Genomic DNA, 19,276 nt, shown 5'->3' with positions numbered 1-19,276 from the left:
ATTCTGAAGCACTTACACGAGAAGAAAGTGATCAGGAACAGTCAGCATGGATTCACCAAGGGAAGGTCATGCCTGACTAATCTAATCACCTTCTATGATGAGATTACTGGTTCTGTGGATGAAGGGAAAGCAGTGGATGTATTGTTTCTTGACTTTAGCAAAGCTTTTGACATGGTCTCCCACAGTATTCTTCTCAGCAAGTTAAAGAAGTATGGGCTGGATGAATGCTATACTATAAGGTGGGTAGAAAGTTGGCTAGATTGTCGGGCTCAACGGGTAGTGATCAATGGCTCCATGTCTAGTTGGCAGCCGGTATCAAGTGGAGTGCCCCAAGGGTCGGTCCTGGGGCCGGTTTTGTTCAATATCTTCATAAATGATCTGGAGGATGGTGTGGATTGTACTCTCAGCAAATTTGCGGATGATACTAAACTAGGAGGAGTGGTAGATACGGTGGCAGGTAGGGATAGGATACAGAGGGACCTAGACAAATTGGAGGATTGGGCCAAAAGGAATCTGATGAGGTTCAACAAGGATAAGTGCAGGGTCCTGCACTTAGGACGGAAGAATCCCATGCACCGCTACAGACTAGGGACCGAATGGCTAGGCAGCAGTTCTGCGGAAAAGGACCTAGGGGTGACAGTGGACGAGAAGCTGGATATGAGTCAGCAGTGTGCCCTTGTTGCCAAGAAGGCCAATGGCATTTTGGGGTGTATAAGTAGGGGCATAGCCAGCAGATCAAGGGACGTGATCGTTCCCCTCTATTCGACATTGGTGAGGCTTCATCTGGAGTACTGTGTCCAGTTTTGGGCCCCACACTACAAGAAGGATGTGGAAAAATTGGAGAGAGTCCAGCGAAGGGCAACAAAAATGATTAGGGATCTGGAACACATGACTTATGAGGAGAGGCTGAGGGAACTGGGATTGTTTAGTCTGTGGAAGAGAAGAATGAGGGGGGATTTGATAGCTGCTTTCAACTACCTGAGAGATGGTTCCAAAGAGGATGGTTCTAGACTATTCTCAGTGGTAGAAGATGACAGGACAAGGAGTAATGGTCTCAAGTTGCAGTGGGGGAGGTTTAGGTTGGATATTAGGAAAAACTTTTTCACTAGGAGGGTGGTGAAACACTGGAATGGGTTACCTAGGGAGGTGGTAGAATCTCCTTCCTTAGAAGTTTTTAAGGTCAGGCTTGACAAAGCCCTGGCTGGGATGATTTAATTGGGGATTGGTCCTGCTTTGAGCAGGGGGTTGGACTAGATGACCTCCTGAGGTCCCTTCCAACCCTGATATTCTATGATTCTATGACACGAATGGAAGAGCAGAGCCCACTCCTGGGCTCACCCAGACCCCCCGGGCACAGAGCTGAGCCGCATCCCTTCCCCCGGCCCTGGCCTGGCGCCACGCTGCTCACCAGGAAGATGAAGGCAGGGAAGCCAATCAGGGCGATGGCCGTGGACAGCTTCCTCTTGTTGCCCCCGCTGTAGGTGCTGGCCGGCTTGTCGGCGTATTTGGTGAGCTCCAGCTTCTTCATCGCCCACTTCACCACCTGGAGAGGGGCACAGCGCGAGGAGGCTGTGGTGACTGGGCCCTGCTGGTGACAGCCTGCCTCCTGCAAGGGCCCAGCTACCACTGCAGTGGGCCCTGGCCATAGTGTAAACGGGGACCAAGGTGCTCTGGGCTACAGGGCAAGGAGATGCGCAGGCACAGAGCTCCCTGTCTTGTGCAGCCCAGGCCTATTGCGGGGAGATGGAACAGCTGCCCACGGGGGTTTGGGGAGTTCAAAGGGACATGCTGGATACACTATGCCCCAAATCTCAACAGTGTTAGAATCAGCTGATGTGGACCATCCTCCGCATTCCCACTGGCCCCTCCTTCCAAGCCCAAAAGCCACCCTGCAGAGAAAGTCAGAGCCATCAGTCCAGGGAGTCCCCAGCCCCTCGCACAAGGAGCAGGGGCTGGTGCTCTCCGGGCTGGCCCTGCAGCAGAGACCAGCCGAGTGGGCATTGCCCAGGCTGGACTCCCATAGAACCATACATCTGGGGTGCGCACAGGAGTCTGTGTGCACATGGGTCTGTGCGCGTCTGCCCGTAGGGGGGTGGGCGCGTTGCCAGGAAGGATGCAGGAAGCCTCCAGAGAGGTTTTTATCCCAGGACGGTGGGCAGGAGCTGATGGAGGCTTTGGTCTGCCCACAGCAGCTCGGTGGCAAGAGGGGGATAGATTGGCCTCTGGCCTGTCAAACACTCCTGTTGAATTAAGTCCTGGTACTTGGTAGCCATGACCCATGCCACTGGCAGACAGCCAGTGCTGGCATTGAGAGCCCTTCGGAAGTACCAGCAGTGCAGTGCCAGGGGCTGTGACTCCCCCGGTGTGACATGAAATGGCATTTCCAGAGCCAGTGGCACCAGAACCCCCAGCAACATCAAGACAGAGCCTCTCAGACCTGTGTCTAGGGGCTGTGGCAGCTGGGCCCTCTGTACCCAGCCCAGCATCGCCCTTCTTGGGCTGGGTGGGGGGGTGGGCAACAGGACCTGGCCCATGGCAGGGAGAGCTCCTGCTGGTTGAGTGGCAGCCCTGGCTAAGCACAGGGGTGTCACTCCAGCCCAGGGCATGATCACAGAACGAGGGGACAAGGAAATCTCTGACCTGCTCGTGCCCAGGACTGAGAAGCTGGCCCTGTGTGATGATCTCTGACTCCCCTTCCTGAGGGCAGAAGCCCGGCCCGAATGGTTTCATTCTGCAAAGCCCCAGGAGCTCCCCAAGGCCTTACCCTCTCCTCGTCCTTCCAGGGGATGCCACGTAGCCGGGTGTAGAGCTCCAGGTGCTCCTGTGCCGTGAGCTCGTCGAACAGCGCATCAAACTGCGGACAGTAGCCCAAGCTCTGCTGCACCTGGAGGAGCTCCTTCAGGATGCTACGGGGAGAGGGAGGATGGCACAATGGTTAGGGCACTAGCCCAGCGTTTGGGAGATCTGGGTTCAAGTCCCTGCTCCCACCACAGGCTTCCTGTGTGACTTTGGGCAAGTTCCTTCCTGGCTCTGTGCCTCAGTTTCCCCATCAGTAAAACACGGCTGGCTAGGGTGGTTGACATGTGAGCAGAGCAGGCTACATCTGTGATCACTTTCTAGAGCTTTGCTACTGGACTGCCTCCTGCTTTGGAAAAACCAAATCCATGGGCAGCCTGCATTCCCCCACAGCTACACCACGGGCCAAGGTCACTGAAAGTTCCAGGGGGGATGGATTTGCTCCAGTGTGAGTGGCTCCAAGGGCCCCTCCCAGGGCTGGCTGGACACTCCCCCTTGAGGCCCACCCACAGGCTGAGCTCCAGTCCCTCCCAGGAATGGGTGCACCGCCCATCACCCAGCATAAACCTCACCTGACCGCGCCCCATCTGCGGCTACCTGTGCCCGTTGATGAAGGCTTCCCCTCCGGTGGTGCTCTCATCCCCAGTCAGCATCTTGAAGGTGGTGGTCTTCCCTGCCCCATTGACGCCCAGCAGCCCAAAGCACTCCCCGGGCCGCACGCCCACGCACAGACGGTCCACGGCCAGGATGCGCCCAATCTTGCGGGATTTGTACACCTGACCCAACAGGAACAAAGGGGCAGCTCACTGCCGTGCCTGTGGTGGGCTAGGATCTCTGGCCGTGGAGGGATCTGAACCCTGCAAGGCAAGGCGCTGGGCTCGCGACACACTGGCGCTGCCCAGGCCAAAGGCAGGCACAGGACAAATGCACCGGTCCCCCCAGCCAACAGCTGTACTCTGGACGAGCTGGAGACCTGCCCCAGGCTCCAAACCCGACCCCCACAATGGTCACATGCATGCGGGCACCATTCTCCTCTGGTTCTGGGATGTAGCGCCCCTCTCCCACCTGTGCTGGCTGGGGGATCTCCCGCCTGCCTGCCCCATGCTCACAGGGTAGGATCACACACAGAGGTTGATGTCTCTGAGCTAACACAGCCAAACCTCTTAGCTCAAGTGGCAAAGGCTCCTGGCTTCAGCCCGAGAGGGCCTGGGGTCAGTGACCCACAAAGGGGGGTGGTGCCAGGTCTATTCCCAGGGAGAGGGTGGAGAGGCCTTGTCCTGTCCCGGGCTAAAGGGGGCCATCAGCAAGGACGGAGTTGCCCCTACCTTGGTGAGATTCTCAATCTTGAGCATGTCGTTGTCGGCATCGCCGCGCAGGACCCGGTGCCGTTCGTTGGCCACGTCGATGTCATCCTCGATGGGCTTGTTGGAGACAGTCAGCCGCCTGCAGGAGCAGGAGATGGGTCAGGGGAGCTGCGCTGCGTGGCCAGATAGGCCACAAGGTCTGTCCTCCCAGCAGAGGGGACTTGGGGCCTCCACAAGGCAGCGTGGTCCAGTGAATGGAGCACAAGGCCAGGGCCCAGGAACCCCTGATTTCTAACCCAGTCTCTGTTCCAGCTTGCTAGATGACTGTATATGGTCACTGCCCTCCACCGTGCCTCGGTTTCCCCACTGTAAAATAGGGTTGGTACCCCCCACCTCACAAGGGGCTGTCTGGATTCAGAGGACTGGGGATTAAAGGCCCCGCTGGCAGTTTGATCTGCAGAGGAGTGACCTGGGAACAAATCTGTCCCTCTGGACCCAGGCTGAGCCATAAACTGCTCCTAGCCTCTTCCTGGATAGGCAGGGGGTTACTAAGCAATCGTGGAATATGTGCTCTCTAGGGGCAGAGAGGCCACATGACAGGCTCCTCTCAGCCCTGCTTTGTAGACCCAGCAACTGGGGTAATATGTTCTGCTTCTGAACTGGGGGTGCTTATCTGAACCCCAGGCAGGTCCCAGAACCTGTCCCCCGCCACCGACTGGGATGAATTCGTAGCCCCGGCTCTCCGGGGGGGCGCCATCTTGTTCTGTGACTACGTCCCCTGATCCAGCCTGGCATCATGGCCGCCATGTCTGACACTCAGGGAGAACGCGAAGAACACTGCGCAGAGCCTCCCATTGCCCCCCTGACCCCACCACTCACTGTGGCTTCCGGAGGAAGTTATATTGGCACATGATGGTGATGAAGAAACCTACGAATCCTTCAATCGTCATGGCGACCAGGCCCCGGGTCACAATGTCCCACTCAAAGGGCGATTTCATTTTATCAAACTGCCCTGGGGGGGGGCAAACGAAGAATTAACAAGGGATAAGATCAGACCAAGATAAGAGCATAGGACTTACCACACTGCGCCCGGGTCAAGCACCCATCTGGTATGGCATCCTGTCCCTGACAGTGACCAGTTCTAGTGCTTCAGAGGAAGGCACGAACCCCCAGCAAATGCACTGTACTGGAGGGATGGGGATTCCTTCCTGATCAACATGTGCCCTGAAGCATGAGGATTGAGAGCACCAGTATTTTTTTCCCAAGATACCAATACAAGAGATTAACAGAGAGACAAGTCTTCTTAAACAAAGTAGCCCTGGCAAACAGAGGAGCCCTCCTAATAATGCATAAGGAAGGAAATATTCACAGACAAAATCACCAGTGACTACACTGCTGAAATTTCCTGGTAGAAGGCCATTACAAATGCCCTGTAAATGATCTCAAACAACACCTAGCTTGTCAGCTCTGAGGGCCCAATCCTGCGAAGAAGCATACACACGCTTACCTGTGCACACCGAGTGGCGCCCGTGATGTCAATGGACCCACTCGCAGGGAGTAAAGTTACACATATGGGTAAATACAGTAACTCCTCACTTAACGTCCTCCCGCTTAACATTGTTTCGAAGATACGTCGCTGCTCCATTAGGGAACATGCTCGTTTAAAGTTGTACAATGCTCCCTTATAACATCGTTTGGCTGCCTGCTCTGTCCACTGCTTGTAAGATTCTGTGGAAGAGCAGCGACTTTACAAGGGAACATTGCACAAGTTCCTCTTTTCTGCCTTCTCCCCCTCCCTCCCAGTGCTTCCCCCGCTGCCAAACAGCTGCTTGGTGGCACTTAGGACTTTCTGAGAAGGAGGGGGAGGAGCGGGGATGCGCTGTGCTCCAGAGAAGTGGTGGAGTGGGGGTGGGAAGAGGTGGGCCTGGAGTGGAGTGGGGATAGGAAGAGGCAGGCCTGGAGCAAAGTCGGCGCCTGTTCTTCCGGGGGGAAGCCTGCGCCAGGTGCTTCCTAGCGTCCTTGCCTGCTGCGGGCTGTGCCTGTGTGGGGTAAGCCAGGGGCACCTCCCACCCACAGTACAGTACAGTACATAATGCCTTTTGTCTGCCCCCCAAAAATTTCCTTGGAACCTAACCCCCCGCAGTTACATTAAATCTTATGGGAAAATTGGATTCGTTTAACATAGTTTCACTTAAGGTTGTATTTTTCAGGAACGTAACTCCAATGTTAAGTGAGGAGTTACTGTACTTGTAGGGTCGGGGCTTTAGATCTTAAGTTCTTGGTCTGTGTATGAAGGATGCTGAGCAAAACCGGCCCCTGATACATTATAACTAAATGCTACAGTGAGAAGCCCAGATCTTAGTAGACTGTCCACAACTAAGTTCAAGGAAAACCAAGGAGCAATGAAAGCCAACATTTTCATAATGCTGCCTGATACAAATGCAGGGCTGCAGACTCTCTGTTAGGAACAGACATTTGTCCACTAGGTGGAAGATAACCAAAGGGAGAAGGAGGTTTTAATTAAACACATTACATTACTGGAGTGAACTCTGAAATGGAAACATATTTTCTTTCTAATGAAGGTGACAGTGGTTTCGCTTTCAATTTTGCTTCACTTCTGGGATGGATGGCACACAGCGTTTTGGGTGATTTGTGGTCACCAGCGCTAGATCTAGACAGAACAATGCCTTTCCATCCAGACATCCTTCACCAGTAAAGTCGTCTTGCAACTTTACAATATCAACTACATGGAAAATGCGAATTATAAGTCCTTGGTTTTTTAAAGGATTTCTCGGTACTTTCTGGAGCAGATTCTAAGATGCCAGCAGCTCTGGAATTAAATATGAAAGCAGTTTGGAAAGTGGAAAGAGGTTTCCAGGGCCAAGTTAAAGGGACCCCAGTCAGATAGTGAGCTCCTTGGGGCAGGGACTGATTTTAGTTCTATGTCTGTACAGCGCCTTGCACAACGTGGTCCTGGTCCTTGCACATGGCTCCTAGGTACCACAATAATACAAATAATAAATGACAGGAGGAAAAAAGTCTGTACAAATGGCTAGAGCTTCCCCCAGAGTGAATTGCAAAAAGTCCAGTGATCACTAATAATAGAAACCGCGTCTCTGATGCACTCAGTGGAACCTGGACGAAGCTTAAGTTGGGAAATTTAGGCTAGTTTATTCTGGGCTACACGATGCTAACAGTGAGCGAGATGGTCGGAACCGATGCAGCCCTTGCGATTACACTGTGGTCGTGGCTAGCAGCCCTAGCCACGCACCAGGATTGTGCTAGGTGCTGCACAAATACAGAACAATAAGATGTGTGGCAAGGTACCTCTTTTCTCTCACCAGCCTTAGCATTTCTCCCCTCTGGTGATGGTGGCCTGGGGTAATCAGTCCCACTCAGGCAGGGTTCGCCTTCCCCTTTGGTGCTCCCTTGGTTGGGTCTTCATGATAGGCCTAAGGGTAAGCCTAAGGGATGCTCCTTCCCCCACTCAAAAAAGGGAAACAGTCCCACAGACCCAAACAAATGGGTGATACCTTTCCCTGCCTCCTTGCTGGGACAGGATGTCATCCTCTTGTTTGTCCTGGGGTGTCAGTCCTTCCCCTACCTGGCACTCAGGCTTGTCTGCTTCCCCTGTGGGAAGGAACACCGCCTCTCCTCCTGGACAAGCTCCTTCCCTGCTGCAACTAGCCTGGTAACAGCTGGTGTCTCCCTCTCTCTCCTCCCTTTCTCTCACTGGAGAAGAGGTATTAAAAGATCTCAGGCAGCCCTTAATTGGATTCAGGTGTCTCTAATTAACCTGAGGTAACCCTTTCTCAGTTTGTAAGGAAAAGGGCCTTTAACAGTCTAGGGCTAACATATCTGCCTTCCACTGCCCTCTTGCAGCCGTCCGGCCTGATGTTGTCACAGATGGTACCTGCCTGTTCCCCCCCACCCCACCCCATAGACTGCATCAGCTCTCACTTCCTATCTCTACCATGCAAACCTGCCCGGCAGCCACGCTGGGTCCCAAGGACAGCCAGTGGGTAAGGTCAGTGACTTGCTGCCCCTTCCAGTGTCTGAGCAAGGGCCTTACCGATCTTGGCGTAGTATTCGTTGATGTATTCATTGTAGGCCATTTCCATCAGCCCGTGGCCCAGGTTGTAGTTGGGGAAGATGAGGAAGCAGCTCTTCAGGTAGCTGTTAACGACCTTCAGGTCCTGCCGAGATGGGAGGAGGGGGAGATGACACCCCCCCCAAACTGCCTTGTGCCCACCCTGATAGAAGTGCCCCAGAGACCAAAGGCTGCAGCATGTGGCGTGAGGATCTCCTGCATGGCCTCTCTGGCGCGGGGTCTCACCGCTGGCACGCAGTCTGCACTATGGTCCCCTTCCTCCCCCACCTGTCACAGGCTCCCTGCAATCCTGGCTGTTGGTTTGGCGGCCACGCTGGCCTGGAAAATCACAGGGGCAGGCCCACAGCAGTTCTAGCAGGGCTGAGGATGGCTGATCTAGGCAGGACAGGGAAGGCTGGCCCCACCCCTTTTTGGGGGCCCCTAGGAGCACGTACCTTGTCGTGCTCGAAGAGCTGCAGCAGAAAGGTAGCGACAGTGGCCGTGATGCCAATGAAGAGGTTGATAACGATCAGGAAGACGTATGCTGAACTGGGAACCTCAAACCAGAAGGAGGCTGGGTACATGATGGGGGTGATGGACCAGCTGGTGTCAACAGAACGCCAAGGTGAGTGCATCATACAGAGGACCGAGCCCTGGCCCTGCCCGTACCGCCTGGCCTGCCCACCCCATTCATACTAGGCCTAGTGAGCCACAGCCCCTAACTCTGGGATCCTTGGTTCATTGGCTAGAAACACAGAGGAGCTTTAGCCAATCCTCAGCCAGCTCCTTCCAGAGCAAATCCTGAGCCAGTGAAGGCTGCCCGAGACAGTCTCCAAATAAAACACGTAAGCAATCTCTCCGCCTTGCTCTAGTGACTTCCACCACGGATCTCGAAGCACTTCAGACACCAACGGAGCCTGCCTTGCATGATGGGTCGCAGACAAGGGGCACCCTTACCCAAATCATGGCCCACATTTTCAGAAGTAGCTTCCATGTGTGGGCTTCCAGCTTGAGGGGTTTGGGCTGGGGCTGAGCACTCAGAACTCAGAGCTGCAGGTGCTCACGTCCTGAGGCCTAGTCTGCACTGGGATCCCTGCCACTGGGGCGGATGGATTCTGGGGTGAGCTGCACCAGGGCAAGCCCCAATCTACACCAGTGCAGCATGCCTACACCTTGCACCAGTGGCTGAACCTCCAGTGTACACAAGGCCTCAGCACCTCCGGCTGGGCACCCTGAACATTTTGACCCAAGCAATTCGCTCAGGATCCCACACAAAGTTCTTGGCACAGCCAGTTCTCCTGACACCCAGCCCCATGCTCTAACCACACAACCATCCTTCATCCCCTCACGAAACCAGGGGGTTCTCGAGTTCGAGTCGATGGGGAACAGGAGAAGGTCCAGTCTGTGGTAGGATGGGTCAGGGAGTGGCCTCATGGGGTGGCAGCACAGAGCAGCCCAGAGGCTGACAGATGGGTCTGGCTTCAGAATTTATAATTCTACAGTGACGAAAACATCTGTCAAAACAGAAGCCCAAAAGGCAGGACCATACAGCTTCTGCATCATTAGGCATTTTGCTAGAAGGCTGCCCTGACACAGTGCTCCCAGCTCCGTTGCTGGCTATCAGAAACTCCCCATCTAGCCGTGTGTGTGAAGCTAGTGCTGGGCTGGCAGCCCCTGAGCCAGAGGCTGTCCATTTATCCACAGCACAGGGACAGCATGGGCAGCAGCAATCCAACCTTCCCTTGTTGGGCCCTGCTGACGCTCCTCATCACTGCTCTCCTTTCCTTCCCCTCCCAGGGCACGTGTGTCCCCCGAGCAATGGCCAGCCAGGCGGACGTACCCATAGAGCAGGAAGAGTGAGAGGACGGCTGGGAAGTTGGTGGGGGACGTATACGCCGGGAGGTCGAACACAAAGAGGATGATGATGCAGCATGTGGCCGGCACCAGGTAATTCAGCTGGAAAACAGACACACCAGAAAAAAGAAAAGGAGGACTTGTGGTACCTTAGAGACTGTCACGGAGTTCCCGGGCGATGCTCTGGAACTGCTCCCTACGAAGCCAGGCAGGACTCTGGGGAAGTCTCCTTTCTGTGAGCAGCCTGTCTTCAGGACACACAGCTCACACAGCTTCCACCTTCCTGGGTCTGACCTTGGAGCATTCAGCATCCTCTGCCCCTCCGTGCACTTCCCCCAGCGAGTCCGCCCAGGTGGGGTCCTGTGGAAGCCAGAGGATCCAGCACCCCAACTCTGCAGTCAGACGTGACTCTCGGCCAGCCAGTAAAACCGAGGTTTATTAGATGACAGGAACATGGTCTAAAACAGAGCTTGTAGGTGCAGAGAACAGGACCCCTCAGCTGCGTCCATTTTGGGGGGCAGTGAGTCAGACAACCACGTCTGCACTTCACTCCATGTCCCCAGCCAGCCCCAAACTGACTCTCTCCAGCCCCTCCTCCTCTGGGCTTTGTCCCTTTCCCGGGCCAGGAGGGCACCTGATTCCTTTGTTCTCCAACCCTTTAGCTCTCACCTTGCAGGGGGGAAGGGCCCAGGCCATCAGTTGCCAGGAAACAGGGTGTTGGCCATTCCCTGTGTCCAGACCCCTGCACACACCTGCCCTCTAGGGCTCTGCAACGATCATACACCCTTATCCCACCACCTAGATACTTAAGAACTGCATAGGGGAAACTGAGGCACCCCTACAGTATTCAGAGGAAACATTAAGAACAGCCCCACTTTGTCACAGAGACTAACAAATTTATTTGAGCATAAGCTTTCGTGAGCTACAGCTCACTTCATTGGGTGCCACAAGTCCTCCTAAGGTGCCACGAGTCCTCCTGCTCTTTTTGCAGATACAGACTAACACGGCTGCTACTCTGAAACCAGACACACCAGAGAGGAGAGTGAACTGTGCTGGGGTGGAGCTAAGAGGAGACCCCCCATCCTTCTTTCAGGAGGCAGTGACTTCAGAGCCCAGGGAAGCAGGTCTGGGGTAGGAGACCCCCACTACAAAGTTTTGACGGCATAGCTATTTTGGTCAGGGGGTCAAAAAACACAACCCCCCAAACCGAGATAGCGACGCTGGCTAAACCCCCAGTGTGCACGCAGCAATGCTGATAGACAGGGCTTATGGCTGCTTAGTGCTGGGGGAGGTGGTGGTGATAGAAACATCTTCTCTCAGCATACCCTGCGTCCACACTACGGGGCTCTGCTGGTTCAGCCATATTGGCAAAGCATCTGTAGTGCAGACAAAGCCCCAGCCGATGGGCTTTGCTCCCAAACTGGTCTCACCGTGCTCAGAGCCAAACACAAAACCAACCTCTCAGGCTCTCGGCAAGTCACCCCACCCCCACCCCAATAACCTACCCGCCAAGGAAGCTATTTCTCCTACAGGTTGGGCAGGCTGAAAGAGAGCGACGAAGAGATTGTTACGGTGACTTCTTTCCCAAAGGCCTGGAGGTGCTAGACGCTGCAGAACCGGGGCCAGATCAGCTCGCACCGAGATCACGTGCAGACTGCCCCGTCGCACCCTCAGGGCACCGTGGGAAAGGGCTGCAATGGAACTTGTCCCATAGCACGTTTAATTGAAGATGCCCAATGGTCCTGTTCTTCTTAAGGGGCCAAAATGGGCCTATTTCCCGGTGACGTTTTCACGGCGCGTTTCACGGCTTGTTCCAGCCGATCTCCACTTCCATCACACGTCTCAAAACTCCCCTTCAGAGTCGTGAAAAGGGGCCAAAGCAAGCACGGAGCACACCCAGAGCACTCCCCCACAGCCTTGCCAAGCTGCCCCCACCCCTAACTCCAGGCCTGGGTGGAAAGGCCGAAGGAGGAACTCGCTATGTTAAAGGACATGGCTCGGAATGGATCGTCCTGCCCACAGGATGTGAGAAGACACAAATGCCTCACGGACGGTGCCCATTGCCCCGCCTGTGCTCCCAGTGCGCCCCACAGGCCCACAGCCGAATCCCTTCCCCACCCCCAGCCCCCTCACTATAGGCGGCCTGGTTGTGCACTCCCCAGGGCCGATGCCCTAGATGGAGCAAGGGGCCCACAGCAGAGGCGAGGGAAGCAAGGTGCCACTTGACAAGCAATCCCCATGGATAGAACAAGGTCCTGGCCAGTGCCCCAGGCGTAAATGAGGCAGCGACCCTCAGCTGATGGGTGGGAAATGCTCTGCAGACCCTTCTCCTGGGCCGTCTGCTAACTGAGGGAAGGAAGGAGAAGCTCCGGCACTGGGAGAGCTTGCATGATAAGGACCTTCCTGTGGATGGATCACCCCTCCAGGGACCACACACGCAGGGCTGGACAGAGGTCTCCCTCGTGGACATCCTGTGTATAATCAGCCTCTGCTCAGACAGCCCCCAGGCAGCCGCCCTGCCCCCAGGCTCCTTTGCCATCCAGGTCTGAGTGAGGCAGCCCAGTGGCCCTTCTCGGCTCTTACCATGTCCCACACGTAGTTGGCCAACCAGTAGATCACCGGGTCGCAGCCGCTGACAAACTGCAGGTGCTTGGCTTTGGTGGCCTTCTCAGCCACCAGGAACACCACGAAGCTGGCCGGCACGAAGGACATGGCCACGATGATGAAGATGGCGATGACCACATCCGTGCCTTGCAGGCTGCGGCAGAGGAAGAGCGGCAGAAACGGGAGTGAGAAGGAGGGAAGCAGAGGGGGACGGGGGTTAGCCCTGGTGGGAGAACTGTTCCCCAGGTTACTCCACATACCACTGCTCACCTCACAGCTGGGTATCCCTGCAAGGAAACCAGCCCAAAGGCTGCTCCGTGTGTGCACATGCGGGGGACCGTGTGTTTCGTGGGGCATGAATAAGGCTAGTTGTTAGTCATGGAAACACAGATTTTGGCCCAGATCCTCAGAAGTATTTAGACTCCAAACTTCCATGGATTTCATTGGGGATTAGGAGCCTACATCCCTTCATGGAGTGGGGGCCTGTGTGACTTTGTTTTTCAGGCTGGCCAGGATCTCTCTCCTCTCAGCCTCTTGCAAGGGGTGGCAATGGGCTGGCACAGCTCCTCTCCTCCTGGGCCCGGCAACCTTTGCCATAGAAAACCTAGTGGGGGCTCCCTCCGTTTTCATCCAACACACTCTCCCCCACCCAGCCAGGCAGGTGCACACCACCCGTGAGCCCACTGGGTACACACAGGTAATCCAGGGAGAGGCTGGCACTCGTCTTGTTCATCGGATGGTTGGTCACTGTGATGCCTGCAGCAAAACGTGACAGGAAACATAGTGAGAGCTGGTGTGTAACAACAGCCCCTTGCGCCCCCACCCCCGTGGATCAGCCCTGGAACAACCCCTCGCTCTCTCAGCACCCTGCCCCTCGGCTCAGCCCTGACATAGGCCGAGCTCTAGCCACAGCTCCCTGCTGGGGGACAGAAGGGAATTATCCAAGGATCTCAGAGCACTTTGCAAACGTTAACTGACAGGTCTCATGTCAGCCGGCAAGGCCAGCGCCATCCCCATGTCACAGGTGCACACGCTGCAGCATGGAGAGCTTAAGGGACATGCCTAAGGTCATTTAGGGTCTAATCACGACAGAGAGACCTGACTCCAATCCCCTGCTCTAACCACTAGACCACAAAGCCTCTCAAGATAGACATGGGTTTTCAAACCCAACTCCCAGTGTCGCAAGAGCAGCGAGACCAGAGTCTGTCTAGTCACTAGCCTGCCCACTAGGACATTTCCTCCTCTCTCTCTGTTAGCCCTTGGGTCGATTCTACACCAGAGCCGGAGGGGTCTGTCTCAGGGGGGTTTTTAGCTCATCTATTCTCATTATCGCTCGTCAGGTCGAAGTCCCCAACCTGGCTAGGCCAGCTCACCGTAGGCGGCGGGGTTCCCTCTGCTCTTGGGCAGGTTGGCACGCAGGATGGCGTTGTTCAGCGCGTTCAGATAGGTGGGCATACTGTGGTAACCCTTGTTGTTGTAGAAGACCTGGAAGGGCAGAGCAGAGATGCACAGTCAGCTCTGGGAGCTCCAGCAGGGTGCCCTGCTCCAGGAGGGGCTGAGGGAGGCCGGGGGAAGCGGAGGGGCTGGGGTGGTTGCCAGCATGTGAAAGCTGGCACCAGGTCCATCCTGCAAGGCCTGGCATAGGGACACAGAGTCCCTTTGTGGGCCCTCTGGGGTCACCCGCCTTCCTCCCAAAAGCTGCTCTCTCTAGTCCATGGCCCACGTGGCTGGCAATGGAGCCCACCTCCAAATAACATCAAGCTACCGAGTGCTGCTGAGGGGCACCAGAGAGAGCTCTGATCTCTGCTCACCCCATAGCAGGGGTTGCAGCATGACAAGCTTCCGTAGGGTGATCGCTGGGGGGTACACCTGTCCTCCAGCAAACAAGCTCACTTGTGAGGGGCCCTGGAACAAGATCTGACCTTTTTCCCCTTCCCAAGAGCATGCAGGGAAGCCTGTACCTCCCTCTTGCTCTGGGACCCCTTCGGTGGGACTCTGGAAGGAGGGCGGGTCTTTGGGGGGGACGCAGCGGGATGGGGCTGACACAGGGACAGAACCTTCCCCAGCTCTCAGAGGGTCCCCCACCTGGGCTGTTCTCCTGACCGCGATCTTCCGCACCATAGGAGGGGCCTGGGCGCCAAAGGACGCTGGGATGGATTTCTGGACATTGCCAACCGTGATCGCTCCATACCTAGGGTAGAAGGGGAAGCAAACAAAAGGCTGGGGCCACCTTCTTTCAGCCCAGACGACACAGAGGAAAGACGAGCCATTGGAAGAATGGGACCTGAGCCTCCCCTGAAATGCTGGGCTCCATGGGGGGAACCTGAGCGAGGGCAGGACAGTGAACCCTGGCCGGAGCCCCCAGACACCACTTCCAACCTGCGAGCTGCTCCCACCACCCGCTGTGACCCAACCCCTGAGAGCTGGCTGCTTCATCCACGAGGCCCGGCGTCACGGCCACTGCAGAGCCAGGCCAAGCTGCTCCTTGCTTGGCCAGAGGTTGCCACTGAGCGCCCAGGGGCCCTTCTCCGCCCTCCATTCCAGGGACGAGCCGAGAGCAAAATGCAGACTAGGCAGGGGGCGACTGGGGCTGGAAACCGAGGCCTGCACTGTCAGCGGCAGGGCAGTGGGACCAGCGTTACCGAGCGGGTCTGCCCAGCCTTTGGAGCAGGAGCCAACTCCAGCCAAAAGTTTCCCCTCAGTAGGTCCCTGCACAGCACAGCTGTGGCCACTGCAGGGCTCCTCCTTTCTGCAGCTCCCCGAGGGAAATCTCAGAGGACTCGGACAGCCTGGGAGGGGGGAAATGGTCACATCCTACTGCCCTGGCCCCCTGCGGGCCAGCGCTTTCCCAGCCGGGGGCTATCTCTGTGCCCCTAGTTGGCTAGCCTTGAGACAGGCTCAGCTGCAGCACATCCCAGGGACAACCCTACCAAACAGGAAAGGCAGAGCCTCTGGAGAGGGACTTTCAGAGAGTGCTGGGCACCCCGCTCCGAAGATCAGGTCCCTATCACATGTCCCAAGCTGGGCCCCACAAAGGGAAGCGCCCGGAGTCACCAGCCAGCTTTGAAAATCCTGGCTGTGATGCAGGAAAAAAAAAAAAAATCAACCAGTGATCATCTGATTGGACCCCAATGGGGTGGGGTCAGCTCAGCCCCTGACCCACCCCCTCTCCTCCACCATCTCTGCCCTGTCTGTAGGGTTGCCACTTTTGGCTGGAATACCCCAGAGGTTTCATCATATGACAAACTTTAATTAAAGATTCACCTTTAATTCCTGGAGAGTCCAGGACAATCCTGGAGAACTGACAACTCTACGTGTACGGTCTAGCTCTCCCCTCAGTGCTGCGTCTTCCCTGTTCTAGGACCCGAGCTGACTAGATTAAAGCTAGCTCAGGTATGGCTACTGAAGTGGTGATCTCAGCTTCCCCTCCGGCCTGCTGCTGGGAACCTGCCTCGCCTTGGTGCCACCGGTCCTGTTCCAGTCTTAGCCCTGCCTCCCTCGGACCCCGGCTGGGACACTCCCCCCGATGTGGAGGAGCAGAAATGCCCCTCACCTGTGCAGCCGGAAGCGGTCCGACGTGTACAGCATGTACTCAGAGATGTTGCGCCCTGTGATGTCCACCAGGATGTCCCCTGTCACCACCTTCATCTGGGGCGGGTGGCCTCCCACGCCGCTGGGGCAGGAGAAGCCCGTCCCCTGCATGGAGCAGGTGCATTTGATGGGCTCATGGATGAGGCGGGGCAGGGACGGGGCCAAAGTGATGGTCTCTGAGGAGACAAGAGGAGACAGGTGACCCTCAGGAGCGCTCGTTCTGCAGAGCACCCACTCTGTGACCAGGTGAGGGCAGGGAACCCTGCAGCACTGCCCTGCTGTGACAGCCGTGGCTGTGACTGCTTTAGGGGGAGAGGGGAAAGCACCTGGGGCAGGAGCGAATAAGGGTTTTGGCTGTATGGCAATCATAGGATGTGACTACAGCTCAAGTAGACACACTGGAGTTTGCTTTAGTCTGGCTAGGTCAGGCATCAGAGCAGCGAAGGCGTGGCAGAGGCCTGAGGAATCAACCAGGGATCCGGGCGTGCTTGTCCGGCCTGTGCTGAGAACTTCACGGCTCCAGGACCGAGCTGGCCAGATTAAAGCTAGCTCAGGTATGACTACCGGAGTGGCAATCCGTACCCTGACACACAGACACGTAGGGGGAAAGCAGACGTGTTCCTGCGGCCCCCCAGCATCGGAATTCAGACAGAGATGAACTCCCAAGTGCTCACTGGGGCTGAATCTCTGTCCTTTAAGATGCCCCTATCGTTCATCCTCTTAAAATGACTTCTGGTTGCAAATGAACCAAAGGAGTGTTTAGAGCGGGTGAGGAGAATGAATAGGAGCATATGAGAGACTGAAACAACTGGGACTGTTACCTTAGAAAGGAGATGAACAAGAGGAGACATGATACAAGCAGATCAAATAATGAATGGTCTAGAGAAGGGAAATCTGGAGCTTCTGTTATCTCTGCCTCACAACATAAGGACAAGGGGACGTTCAATAGAATTGAAAGGTCACAAATTCAAAACCAATACAAGGAAATGCTTTTTCACACAATACACATGTAGCCTGTGGAACTCACTGCCACAGGAAGTCACCAAGGCCAAGAACGTAACAAGATTCAAAAAGGAATCAGGCACTTATACGGACAGCAAGAACATCTAGAGCTCTGAGTTATGCTAACAAATACTTCAGCTGGGGTATTGAACTTCATGCTTCAGGGTTTGAGCTGATCTCTATTAGAAATGAGGAGACCTACATGGGACACAAACTATCCCACATCTGCTATAGCGGGGTTCTTACACTCTGAACAGCTGGTTCCAGCCACCTTCAGAGCCAGGATGCTGGACTAGACAGACTTTGGGTCTGACCCAGTCTGGCAATTCCCATGTTCCTAAACCCTGTGCCCAGTAAAGCTCTGCCCCTCCCTGAAAGGCATTATGGGAAAGTCTCAGACAAGCCTGCCAGTGGCTTGAGCAAAATGTGCTGCTCTGTGAGCCCCTCAGCAATGCCAGAGACCCACATTCTAATCCTCCTCCGCTGCCTTGGCTGGGCAGAGTATGTGTTGCTTTGCCGGAGGTCCCGTTTCCCCCGGACTCCTGCTAGGCCAGACATTACCTTTGACGGTGGAGGGGTACGTGGTGGAGTTCCAGGCATGCACCATGTCGTCATCCATGGAGACGGGATAGTCAGAGGGGGCAGGGGATGGGGGCGGTGGCACGAAGTTGGAGAGCGGCAGACCCTGGGTGAAGGAATCGACGCACATGGCGTCGAAGTACTTGGCCGCCAGCATCTTGGACTCGTTGCTGTTGAGGTTCAGGGTCTGCACCAGCTGGTCCAGGGTGCTATTGAAGGCCGTCTTCAGCACACACGTGGCCCCCACCCCGGAGGGCAGGTGGAAGGTGTTGACAAGCTGCTGCGGGCTGGCATCGGGCGACAGCTTCATGCTGTGGAGAGGGACCGCGGGTAAGAAGGGCTTAGTGAGCAGGGGACGCTTCTGTGGCTCCTCTGGGTCAGTCATGCTCCCTAGGACGGGCCTGAGAAACCCTCTTGCTTGCAGGCCAGTCTCCTAAAGTGATATTCCAGGAGGGGCCGGGCCCCCACTGGCTTCAGGGGCCCTGCTCCTCACAGGGCTTGGCCGGTGCCAAGTCCTACCACTGCAGGGCCCGCCGAGCAGGGGCCGTGGAGCCTGCATTCTGGCTTGGGGGCTGAAGGGGACTGGATGGCACAGGGGAGGGACTAGAGGGCCTTTCACTGGCAGGTCACTGACTCAAATCCAGCCCAGGCCGGTAGCCACGGACAGGCCTCAACGGCCCACAGCTCGGCACATCACAGAACTGCTCTCTCTAGCTGCCACACGGCCGGCAGTCTGTACGAGGGCCCTGTGGAGGACAGTGCCCTCCCTGCTAGGGGGGCACCCTCCCGGGCAGGCACTGTGCGGTGGGTAAAGAGATGGAGGGGGGATCGCTGCCAGATTCAGAGCAATGACCCTGCGCGGCAAGAAGCACCCGGCCTCCCCTGACAGATCCCGTGCGGCAGCAGCAGTCACTGCGGGGCACCGTGCGGCAGCGTGGTTGAACCCCCCTGCCCCTCCTTCCTGAGGGCCTGGGGAACAGGACGGGGGCGTAGGATGCTGCTCCCCAGGCAGCGCCAGGCCTCTCACTGGTATTCGCGCCGCTCCTCGTTGGCATAGGGGATGAAGTTGCCCTTGGGCTGGGTGTAGTTGTGATACTGGGACGGCGAGAGGATCAGAGGAGGCAGGTCACCTGGGGAGAAAAGGGGCACCCTGAGCAACCTCCCTAGGGGTGGTGGGTCCCCCATCCCCTCCCTACTCTGGGCCGGAAGGCCAGCCCAGGACCCCAGTGAAAGGCCCCGGGCACAGGGCAGGCCCAGCGGCACTCCCCACGTTCCAGATTTGCCGGGTGGCTTCTAGCTGGTCAGTCCCTCATCCCATTCCCCATCCACACCCAGGCAGCTGTCGGGCAGCCGGGAGCCAGAGATGCGGCACACATGCAGTGCGCATGCAGCTCTGCCAGGAGGCAGGCAGGGAGGCCAGCGTCCCAAGGGGAGCAAGAGGTGACACAGCAGCCTG

At 56.4% G+C, this 19,276-nt stretch overlaps 1 protein-coding gene across 1 annotated transcript in view; it reads right to left on the bottom strand.

Annotated features, from left to right (window-relative positions):
• Positions 1–19,276, bottom strand: part of ABCA2 (ATP binding cassette subfamily A member 2) — a 139,959-nt gene that overhangs the window by 14,486 nt on the left and 106,197 nt on the right. The window contains exons 29-43 of the mRNA XM_084650526.1: positions 18,848–18,950; positions 17,803–18,131; positions 16,202–16,415; positions 14,734–14,839; positions 14,022–14,133; positions 13,344–13,404; positions 12,628–12,802; positions 10,031–10,146; positions 8,646–8,793; positions 8,173–8,296; positions 4,980–5,112; positions 4,122–4,239; positions 3,394–3,572; positions 2,765–2,906; positions 1,409–1,543 (exon numbers count right to left, since the gene is read on the bottom strand). Coding sequence (XP_084506652.1) covers positions 1,409–1,543; positions 2,765–2,906; positions 3,394–3,572; positions 4,122–4,239; positions 4,980–5,112; positions 8,173–8,296; positions 8,646–8,793; positions 10,031–10,146; positions 12,628–12,802; positions 13,344–13,404; positions 14,022–14,133; positions 14,734–14,839; positions 16,202–16,415; positions 17,803–18,131; positions 18,848–18,950 — 2,195 coding nt within the window. The remainder of the gene's footprint in view (positions 1–1,408; positions 1,544–2,764; positions 2,907–3,393; positions 3,573–4,121; positions 4,240–4,979; positions 5,113–8,172; positions 8,297–8,645; positions 8,794–10,030; positions 10,147–12,627; positions 12,803–13,343; positions 13,405–14,021; positions 14,134–14,733; positions 14,840–16,201; positions 16,416–17,802; positions 18,132–18,847; positions 18,951–19,276) is intronic.

The sequence above is a fragment of the Lepidochelys olivacea genome, assembly GCF_965140295.1.
Source record: "Lepidochelys olivacea isolate rLepOli2 genome assembly, chromosome: 16".
NCBI classification, from domain to species: domain Eukaryota; kingdom Metazoa; phylum Chordata; order Testudines; family Cheloniidae; genus Lepidochelys; species Lepidochelys olivacea.
Note: the sequence above shows the minus strand (reverse complement) of the source record. Positions and strands in the feature narration are given on the sequence as shown.